The 10,984-nt window shown below is 36.7% G+C and overlaps 2 protein-coding genes across 5 annotated transcripts; both read right to left on the minus strand.

Annotated features, from left to right (window-relative positions):
• Positions 1 to 1,753: 1,753 nt before the first annotated feature.
• LOC105227882 (farnesol dehydrogenase) lies at positions 1,754 to 10,642 on the minus strand. Of its 4 annotated transcripts, none has more exons than XM_049457833.1 (3): positions 10,505 to 10,642; positions 3,489 to 4,012; positions 1,754 to 2,120 (listed from the first exon to the last, which is right to left on the minus strand). In XM_049457833.1, exons 1-3 carry the CDS (start codon positions 10,557 to 10,559, stop codon positions 1,962 to 1,964), a joined length of 738 nt encoding a protein of 245 aa, XP_049313790.1. In that variant the 5' UTR covers positions 10,560 to 10,642; the 3' UTR covers positions 1,754 to 1,961. The 4 variants fall into 4 exon arrangements, with proteins under 4 accessions (XP_049313790.1, XP_049313792.1, XP_049313791.1 ...); XM_049457835.1 differs by having other exon boundaries at positions 3,489 to 3,817; positions 10,310 to 10,639; XM_049457834.1 differs by lacking the exon at positions 3,489 to 4,012 and having other exon boundaries at positions 9,981 to 10,639.
• LOC105227881 (farnesol dehydrogenase-like) lies at positions 5,541 to 7,317 on the minus strand. The gene is made up of 2 exons (XM_011207418.4): positions 6,247 to 7,317; positions 5,541 to 5,913 (listed from the first exon to the last, which is right to left on the minus strand). The coding sequence occupies exons 1-2, from the start codon at positions 6,820 to 6,822 to the stop codon at positions 5,755 to 5,757; spliced, it is 735 nt and encodes a 244-aa protein (XP_011205720.2). The 5' UTR covers positions 6,823 to 7,317; the 3' UTR covers positions 5,541 to 5,754.
• Positions 10,643 to 10,984: the final 342 nt, after the last annotated feature.

The raw sequence follows: 10,984 nt of genomic DNA on the forward strand, positions 1-10,984 counted from the left end.
TCCATACAAGATCTTGATTTCGGCAATACAGTTTATATGGCAGCTATACGCTATAGTTACCCGATCAAAACGAACTCTTCGGCAATTGCACTATTGCCTTAGAAATTTATATACGACAAATTTGGTAAAGTTATCTCGTCAAATAAAAAAGTTTTCCATACAAGGACTTGATTTCGATCATTCAGTTTATATGGCAGCTAAGTATATGTTGTAGTGGTCCGATATGGGCGATTCCAACAAATGAGCAGCTTCTTGGAAAAAACAGTACATATACAAAATTTCAGAACGATATCTCAATAACTGAGAGACTAGCGCGAGTATACGTAGATACCGACATACGGACATGGCTATGTACATATATCTACGCAGCTTGGCATTTATGTATGCATATGTTTCTTTCTGGGTGTCACAAACTTCGTGACAAACTTAATACACACTTTTCTCAGCAAAAATACATACATATGTACATATGTATATTTTTATTTTGTACTAAGAGAAAATATTTAATATCACTTCGGTGCAAAATAAAAATAATACGCATATTTATTAGCGCATATGTAGATTTGTATGTATTAATACTTGTTTATATTCAAAGTTCCAGCAAAGAACAGCTTTGACATACGTAATATGTGATTAAATTACTTTTTAACCGGTAGTCTCCATATACTTACATACATGTATACATACATATATATGTCGTTTACTCACTTAATGAATTGATTTGACAAGCAATTCTCATACATATACTTACATATATAATATATATACTTACATGTTTACAATATTTGTGGAAATATAGCAAAAAATTAATTGAAATAGAGACGATGTAGACATGAACACATAGAATAAAAGTGTAGAGCGAAAGCTACTCTTTATTTCTCTGCTCATCAATTACAGTGTGACCAGATTAAATGATTGTTCAATTAATTTGGCAAACAAAATATGCGTGTAGAAAGCGCATATCAAGAGAATACTGCTCTTACTCTTTCAACAACTAAAAAAACAAAGAAGGTTTCGATCGAAAACGCGCTAATTTTTCTAATACTAGAAATTATAGTGATCAAATATTTTTGTGTAGCGTACCATGTATCATAATTATTTTTAATTAAATTGTTATAATAACATTTTTATAATAAAATTATTATAATTATTATAATTATTATAATTATTATTATAATTATTATAATAATTTTATTTTATTATAATTATTACAATAATTTTTTTAATAAAATTTTTATAATAAAATATTAAAAAATAATAATTTATTAAAAAATAACATAGATATGTACATATGTACGTATAGACCGCTGCCGAAGTGCATTTGATATCACCGAAGCAACGAGTGACGTATTGCATTAACAGTGTTTGATATCAATTACAGCAATGTAAGCAGTATACATGAATAGCAACGAAGGCAAAAGTCACTAACAAACATTATTGTTCGTTGCTCTCAACAAAGCAAACAGTATGTTACATACAGACTCTGTTTTGATGCTTGAAAGGCAATGTAATGTAAAATATCGCGAAGCAACGAGTGCATCATGCACTTACTGTTAAAAGTGCAGAGTAGTGCAGAGCGCATGTATGAAAAATAGAAAAAGAAAGTTGTAACCTTTCATTTCGATTTAAATGTTTATAATCGCAGTGCACTCAACATAAGTATGTACATGACTCAGGGCGTCATGCTGTTGTTCCTTTTTATTTATGTATGTAGTAGTATATATGTATATACATATTTCAGAGTTCAGAGATATTTTGAAATCAAATCAAAATAATTTTATTGCAAGTAACTAAATAGTTTACAATTACGGTACTATTATATGTTTATTAAAATACTGGTACATCATAATCGTAAGCGGTGTCTACGTCAAAAAAGAAGAAGAAGGTACATCATAAGCATTTGGTAGAGTGTCTTAACTAAATACATAGTATAAATTTGTAAAGATATATTTTTTTTGTATTTATGCTGCCACAGTGATCTCGTGCACCTGCATATGTGGTGGTGTGGAGAGTGTAAACAAGATGCAGCTCGAAATATCTTCCGCTTTCAGAATTGGTAACCCGGAGTTTTTGTATTGTTCTGGCACAATTTCAGTATCAGTTAAACCGGGACTAACACTCTGCAAGGCAAAAAATATATAGATTAATGCATGTAAATACGAATAGGTGTATATACTTGTAGAATATAACCTGCAAAAAATTCAAAAAGTCGGGGTTGAGTACGCATTTAGATGCAAAGGAACTTGTGACATTAATCCGTCAAAAACAACCATCATTCCTTTTAGAAAATAAAAAATATACTCTTCTGGGCTTAAAGAACCTAAGAAATGTCTTGGAAGATTGAATAGTCTATCAATCTGCAAACTTGTATACCTGATCTGGGTGCTGAGGCATAAAGGAGTAGCCGGTACAGAGGTGGCCGACGAACAGACCGAGCGGAGTTTCGGCTTCTAGAATAATAGGACCAAAACCCTGTATTTCGGTAGGATCCCTTACCGTAAAAGAGCTGCTACGCTCGGAGAAAAAGGTCGACAGAGAAAATTATTGGCAGTAAGCAAAGCTTAAGCACCAAAGCTGTTAATGGGAGATTATGACTTACTAAGGTTTAATGGCATAATTAACCTCCTCAGACACAAATTCCGGCTACTGGTCGCACTCTTTACTTGGCACTGAAGGCGCAAGAAATAACTTCTCCTACCTGCTAAATGGCAGTGAAAACATAACAAAATGCTGATGGTGAACCCGTTTCCACAATTGTTGACGATGGAACAGACGTTTCATAAAGTAGTTCGAATGTCAATTATCCGTCTGAAGAAGAATAATGCGGCGACGATGAACTGTTAAGGAGCATACATCAGCTTCTTAAGTGTGCTCTGCCCAATCCACAAAAAGGGAGACCGCACAATCTACGCCAACTATTGTGGGATAAGCCGCCTGAACATAGCATATACTGTTCTATCGATAGTACTGTGTGGCTTCAAATCTTGGAAAAGAACGGTAAAAATAGGATCGACACATACCATCTCTTAGTCGATTTCAAAGTTGCTTTTGACAGCGGTTATGCTGGTTAGGCCATAGTCAACCGAATGTATGAAAACACTCCAGCGCTTAAATTATTTCACGCAGTACCCGCCGGTGGAAGCAAAGGAAGAGGAAGACATCCACTCCGTTGGAAAAACCAGCTCTGAGCATGATCTCAGAACCTTTTTATAGCCAAAAGCTTAAAAAAAAATACTAACTGTAAAAATTCGTACAAATTTGGATCTAATCGCTTTGAATATTACTCGCACAAGTTTACTATATATGCGAACCGGTTTGTATGTTTGGATATTTATAGACATACATATATTGTATGTACTAAAAAGTCATGACTGGCATTTATGTTTATCTAATCGACAAATTGAAACCCGAAACTTGTCACGCATAATTTACGCACCGTGCCCTATTTACGTAGATATGTCAATGTATGTATATAAAAATATACTTACCGTAATCTTAATTTTGGTGTCCAACCCTTTAAACTCCTGGCGCAAAACCTCCGATAAGGCGGTCACTGCATACTTAGAAGACGGATATATAGAAAGCGATGGTGGCTGATTGTTACCAAGCGCCATAGGTATAGTGTGACCCAACACACTATTAACAACAACCACATGACCATCAAAATTACGTTCTTTCATCGATTTGAAGGCACGCTGTGTGCAATATACCACGCCCATTACGTTGGTTTGTAAAACTTTTTGCAATTCCACCGGATCCTGAGTGCTAACCTGACCACCGGCGTAAATACCCGCATTATTGATAAGGATATCGACGCCTCCCAACTCCTTGATGATCCAATCGAATGCCGTATCAACGGATTCCTGTGATGAAACATCACAAGCGACGGCGTGGAAGCGTTTTTGTTGTTCAGCGGGTAATTGTGCCTTCAGTTCTTCCATGCGCTCCAAGCGACGCGCCAGACCCACAACAATCAAATTAGCTTTCAACAGATCCTTAACGGTGGCAGCACCTATGCCGGAGCTGGCACCAGTAACGGCTGCAACACGATTTTGCCAACGTTCCATTATATTGTTTACACTTGTTTGGGAAAAGAACACCAACTGTTTGCACTAATGAAGACTAGTGAAAGACTGAAAAACTGCCGAAAATCGATTTACTATTTATACAGCTAACAGTAGCATAGCTATTAAGTAGTCCAATTAAATGTTTGCCTATTGTTGTGACTCAGCGATCTCTGAATAATGTACTATGTATGCTGATACTTAGTAAAAAGTAAAAATATTATAATTCTAAGAGTAATTTCTCTTACGGCCTCTCAAGCTGAAATTATTAGCGTCAACAATACGATTTTGTAGAAATATGCTCTTCAATAAAGTATACTCTTTATTTTATAGTTCAATATTTACATATTATTGTATTGGACGCAAGCGGCTCCTGTTATATGTTAGATTTTATGACCGGTCTCCGAAACTGCCCTAATATTTGTATAGTTAGGACCTCTTTGATGTCCGAAAGCAAGTGAAGTTCGGACTCATGTATGGTCAAAACGTCTGGAACCCACCCAAATATAAAATCTAAATTTTTTTAGTTTTAATTTCGCAAAGGCGGTATCATTAAGTAAGAAATGTCTTATCTTCTTTCAAACAATTTCGACAACCGACACCATATAATCTACCTGCATGTCCTTACAACAAAACGAAAACGAAACTTGATGAGGAGGAGAAGCTCATTCGAGTTTTTACGTTTTAATTCAGGCCAGTAAAACCTTATGACGCTATTAATTAACCTTGACAACCGATAGACAAGTTGATGTAAAGCAACCGCCAGTAGAACGCCATAAGAAGACAACATAAGAGACCGGTTTGTCGACCAACACCTGTTGAGCGCACGCGAGGTCCAGTAGTCTAGTGCTGGCACGGCAGTTGATAATGGATATGCAACTCGTTCCCATTCCTATGTCAGCGGTCCAAGGATTAAAAGCGATTTCGCCATGACGACACACAAACGAGTTTGATGATAAAGTAGCTTGAGGTTATTTCTAGTGAGAACAGACACTTCTTGACTAGATTTGAGCGTAAAGTTAGCGAATTTAGCACTAGAATAGCCGCTATACTGTCGAATTAAAGCTCACTTCCCTGAAAGAGCTTGTACTTCGTAGCAGTGTTGGCCGTCACTGCTGCTTGAAAAATACTACAATGGTACGGTGATCTAAGTCTAAGGCTATCGGAAAAATCTTTACAGCTCGGCTAATCAAAGCAGAAAATAGTAAATCGAGCCACGATTGTGACCGAATTTAAAGCCATACAAGTAATGAATATCATATTCACCAGATTAGGCTCCGTTTGATTTTTTCTTGTTCGCTAAACTGAAATTGCCACTCCGTGAAACTCGTTTTCAGTCGATCGAAGAGATAAAATAAAATTCGCTGAAGGCCATCCCAAAAAGTGCTTATGAAAAGTGTTTCCAGGACTAGACAAATTGGAAATATAAATGTGTTACATGTGGTGGGGATTACTTTGAAGGCGACAAAATAGGTATTGGTAAATAATTAAATATTTTGCATTTTATTTACAATTTCCGGGTATTTTTTTGTCACAATGTATTTCAGAGAGAGCATTTAAATAATTTATGATTACGCTACTATTATATGTTTATTATTATATAATACTGTTATATCATAAGCATTAGGTAGAACGTCTTAGCGAAATACAAATTATGTAAACCTCTAAAAATATATATATTATTTGGTATTTATGCTGACACAATGATGTCGTGCACCTGCATATGTGGTGGTGTGGAGAGTGTAAACAAAATGCAGCTCGAAATATCTTCTGCTTTCAGCATTGGTATCCCGGAGTTTTTATATTGTTCTGGCACAAGTTCCGTATCAGTTACACCGGGGCTAACACACTGCAAGTAAAACAAATTATATACATAGATTAATGTGTGTAGATACGAATCGGTGTATATACTCGTATAACCTGCAAAAAATGCAAAAAGTCTGGGTTGAACTTGTGACATTAAAGCAATCAACGTTCCTTTTAGAAAATAAAGAACGTTTCTGGGCCTAAAGTATCTAACCCTAACCCTAAATGCCTAGACCTCACATTAGACTCCACTTAACGATGGCATAGACAGGCGGAACTAACATTGTCTAAAGCTACAAAAGCACACATGGTATGCAAACAACCAGCCCGTAGATACTAGGGCTAGATAAGTGAATGTATATAAAAATATACTTACAGTAATCTTAATTTTGGTGCCCAATCCTTTAAACTCCTGGCGCAATACCTCCGTTAAGGCGGTCACTGCATACTTAGATGACGGATAGATAGAATACACCGGTGGCTGATCACCGTACATAGTTGGTATCCTATGGCCCATCAAACTGTTAATAACTACAACATGACCATCAAAATTACGACCTTTCATCGATTCGAAGGCACGCTGTGTGCAATACACCACGCCCATTACGTTGGTTTGTAAAACTTTCTGCAATTTCATCGGATCCTGAGTGCTTGCCTGGCCAGCGGCGTAAGTACCCGCATTATTGATAAGGATATCAACGCCTCCCAACTCCTTGATGATCCAATCGAAAGCTGTATCAACGGATTCGTGTGATGAAACATCACAAGCGACGGCGTGAAAGTGTTTTTGTTGTTCAGCGGGTAATTGTGCCTTCAGTTCTTCCAAGCGCTCCAAGCGACGCGCCAGACCGACAACAATCAAATTGGCTTTCAGCAGTTCCTTAACGGTGACTGAACCTATGCCGGAGCTGGCGCCGGTAACGACTGCAACACGATTTTGCCAACGTTCCATTATATTAATAACACTTAGTTTGGGAAAAGAACACCAATTGTTTGCTCTATTGAATGCTAATGAAAGACTGTAAAACTTCCGAAAATCGAACAACTATTTATAAAGCTAACGGTAGCGTCGCTATTAAGTAATTCAATTAAATGTTGCAATTTGTTCTGACTCAGCGATCTTTGTGTGCTGATTCTTAGTAAAAATAATAGTAATATATAAATAGTTCAACTGGATGACTAAAGATATAAGATCTAAATGATTTTAGTTTTAATATCGCAAAGGTGGTACTAACAATAAAAAAATGCCTTAACTTCTTCCAAACAATTTCAACCACCGACACCATATAATCTACCTGCTAGCCCTTACAGTAAAGGGAAAAGGAAACTTGCTGAGGATGAGAAACTCATTCGAGTTTTTATGCTTTAATTCAGGTCAGTAAAACCTTATGGCGCTATTAATTGAGCACCGATAGACAAGTTGATGTAGAGCAGTCGGCAGTAATACGCCTTAAAAAGACAACCTAAAAGGGAAATCAAATTTCTCGTACCGAAACGTTCAAGATGTTGGAAAAGACCTTCAGTGATAATTGTTTGTCGCGAGCAAGTGTTTTTTGGTTGGTACAAAGAGGGTCGAGAACGCTTCCAGGACTGCCATCAACATCAACTGATGATCAACACGTCAATAAAATAAAGGAATTGGAGCCTGAGAATCGGCGATCAATAGTCAGAGATCTTACTGGCATCGTTAGAACATCGGAAGGATCAGTGAAAACCATTTTGAAAGATCATTTGCCCTAAGAAAAGTAAAAGCACAACTGCTGCCAAAATTATTAAATTTTTTCGAAAACTGCGTCGCCTTAAGGTCTGAAAAACAATGCAAACTGACTATTAGGACGTCATGAAACGCATTATTTCTGGCCATGAATCTTGGATCTATGCTTACGGCCCGAAAACACCCGATCAGTCCGCAGAATATCGCGGCAAAGCTGAGCTGAAACCGGAAAAACCACATCACAGCTCAACAAAAATCACTTTTATGTTGACAGGAACTTTTACCATGTTTTACCATTATTTCGCATACAGTTATTAGGGTTCCGGAGAATCAAGGAGTAGACAGCTTTTGTAATAAATCACACTATGGACCAGCTAATAGTTTTAGTAACTCAAATAGTCCGAGCAGAATGTAACAAAATTGCAAAAATATGATAAAAGTTCTTTGAAGAAGAACAAACAATTGCCAACTATTGCATGACAAGCATTTTTCACACATACGGTATATTTGTATGAGGTGATATAATAACAAATTGAATCGTCAAAAACTGCAAGTCATTATGACATGGAATGTAGATATGATAACATAGATTAAAAGAGATACGCCAGCTCTCTTCAATATTATACTCTATTAGCGAATGACTAGATTAAGAGATTGCACAACAAATATTTAAATAGAACTTCTCTCACTCTCTTAAAATCAATAAAAATTAGAGAATCACTGCAAATTGTCTACCAAAAAATGATATCTTATCTTTTTATATCATAGCACTGAGTTATTTTTATACTCACGCAACATGTTGCACTGAGTATTTTAGGTTTTGTTCACCTAACGGTTGTTTGCGTCACTATTTTTATTTGTATCGAGATAGATATGGAGTTAAAGACATATATATATGAACGATCAGAGTGACTAAATGAGTGGAATTTTGAGTGACTGTATTTCCATTATGTGGAAAATATTTAAAAGAAGATGGCTTTCATTACAAAATACTATAAGACAATGTTTTCTTTTAATAAATATTAAGCGTTGTGAATTCTTGAATGACAAAAGCAGCTGTTTTATTATCTGTCCAACGGCAGTGAGAACGGGCTGATTAGTTAAGAGATTAAATGTAATCTAATCACTTAAAATTTTTGTTGGGAACAAAGTATTAAAGGCAAGTAGGAGTTAAGTTTGAAAGCCAGTGGAAATATATATAAAATTATTGTATACCCAAAACAGGCTATATTAAGTTTGCCACGATGTTTGTCATCTACAAAAGAAGCTTCGGAGATCCTGTAAAGTACATATATTCAGTGTGACAAGCTGAGCCAATTTACCCAAGTTCAGCTGTCCGTCTGTATATACGCGATATAGTCTATCTATGATAAAATATATAAACAGATTCGGTCGCGTTGTTCTTTTTTGTAGACTTTGAGTGATTAAGAGAAACTACTCTCTTCAAACCTGTGTTTTTCCTGAACGGATGAGTAGAGTAATAAGGTGAAGCTTTTGCTGGCGCATCTCTTTCGAAGTATAATTGCTTGTACGTGTAGATATCATCTATTATGACTAGCATTTTTCCTTAAATCAAATTTGTTCGAATATTGTATCATATTACATACGGCCCAATGACGCCGCCGGCCCATAAACCGCACCAAACCGTAATTTTTTCAAGATGCAATGATGACTCATGGAGTACGTGTGGATTGCTGCCTGACCAATAACGCTTATTGACGAAGCCATTCAGCCAGAAATAAGCCTCATCGTTGAAGATGATATTTCATTAAAATCTGGTGGTGAAAGGGGTTCGTTCTTGCAGCAATTTGATCTTTTCGCAAAATTCGCCACAACGACGTCACAGAGATACCCAACGCTTGAGAACGACGTAAGAGAGACTGATTTAAGTCTTTCTCAATCTATGCGCTAACGGCGGCAATATTCTCGACACTACGGGCACTTCTTTGTCTCACTGGCACTTCTTTATCTCACTGGCACGAGAACATTTTGTACGGTGCCTGTGGATTCAAATTTTTCCACTAGACACTCAATTGTTACTCTGACAGGACGATTATAACGATTATAAATTGGACGTAGCGCTCTTAAAGTTGAGGCTACCACTCCGTAATTTCGTTAGGGACTAACGCTCTATAATAATTTCGACTCGCTGTTGGATCGTATATATTAATGCTTATAGATACATGAGAATATAAGTAGGATATAGCCCGAAAAAATGCGATACTTCGAAATGAGTCCACGTTTAGACATAAAGGAACGTATCACAAATGACATTTCTCAACTTTTCATATTAAACGAACCATTCCTTTCTATTTGATCATATTCTAAGAAGAGACTAGTCATACTTTTATACTCGAAAGCTTCCAAAGAAAAAGAAACTTAAAAAATATACTTACAGTAATCTTAATTTTGGTGTTTAGTCCTTTAAATTCCTGACGCAATACCTCGGTGAGGGCAGTTACAGCAAATTTGGATGACGGATAAATAGAAAATATTGGTAGCTGATTGCTACCGAGCGTCTTAAGTACACTGTGACCCAACACACTATTAACAACAACCACATGACCATCAAAATTACGTTCTTTCATCGATTTGAAGGCACGCTGTGTGCAATACACCACGCCCATTACGTTGGTTTGTAAAACTTGTTGTATTTCCACCGGATTCTGAGTGCTAATCTGGCCAGCTTTGAAAGTACCCGCATTATTAACAAGGATATCGACACCTCCCAATTCCTTGATGATCCAATCGAATGCCGTGTCAACGGATTCCTGTGATGAAACATCACACGCGACGGCATGAAAACATTTTTGTTGTTTAGCGGGTAATTGTGCCTTAAGTTCTTCCATGCGCTCCAAGCGCCGCGCCAGACCGACAACAATCAAATTAGCTTTCAAAAGATCCTTAACGGTGGCAGCACCTATGCCGGAGCTGGCACCAGTAACGACTGCAACACAATTTTGCCAACGTTCCATTATATTAGTAACACTTCGTTAGAAAAATCACACCAACTGTTTCATCTACTGAAGGCTAGTGAAAGACTGATGTGTTTGGAGAAAACTGCTTGCAATTTATAGCGCTAGCACTAGCGGTAAGAGGTGTCTGAAGGAATTGAAAAAATTATTTACTTTTTTGCAAAACATATGTGCTGAACACATAGAAAGCGACACTACATGACTGCGTGATAGTGAACTGTAAATGACGTCGTGCAGCCAGCTACATGAACTTTTGTATGAAGGCAGCGACATGACAATAGCCGGCCAGTGCACAAAAGAACTTAGCTGTCCATTTTGTATGTACATAATTTCGTTGACGCCATACTAATACCTTTCGCTTCAATGAAATTTTAATATTTTGTTCAAAGTGGAGTGCAAACAATGAGTAAATAGGTAAATTTATT

The sequence above is a fragment of the Bactrocera dorsalis genome, chromosome 5 (genome assembly GCF_023373825.1).
Source record: "Bactrocera dorsalis isolate Fly_Bdor chromosome 5, ASM2337382v1, whole genome shotgun sequence".
Lineage (NCBI taxonomy): Eukaryota > Metazoa > Arthropoda > Insecta > Diptera > Tephritidae > Bactrocera > Bactrocera dorsalis.

What these genes read in the sequence shown, in the direction of transcription:
- LOC105227882 (XM_049457833.1), bottom strand. Translation starts at nt 10,559, where the DNA reads ATGGAACGTTGGCAAAATTGTGTTGCAGTCGTTACTGGTGCCAGCTCC. An exon ending in TGGTGCCAGCTCCGGCATAG is followed by an intron (nt 4,013 to 10,504) that starts GTGCTGCCACCG and finishes GCTCCGGCATAG; the next exon opens with GTGCTGCCACCGTTAAGGAT. An exon ending in ACACCAAAATTAAGATTACG is followed by an intron (nt 2,121 to 3,488) that starts GTAAGTATATTT and finishes TTTGCCTTGCAG; the next exon opens with AGTGTTAGTCCCGGTTTAAC.
- LOC105227881 (XM_011207418.4), bottom strand. Translation starts at nt 6,822, where the DNA reads ATGGAACGTTGGCAAAATCGTGTTGCAGTCGTTACCGGCGCCAGCTCC. An exon ending in GCACCAAAATTAAGATTACT is followed by an intron (nt 5,914 to 6,246) that starts GTAAGTATATTT and finishes TTTTACTTGCAG; the next exon opens with TGTGTTAGCCCCGGTGTAAC.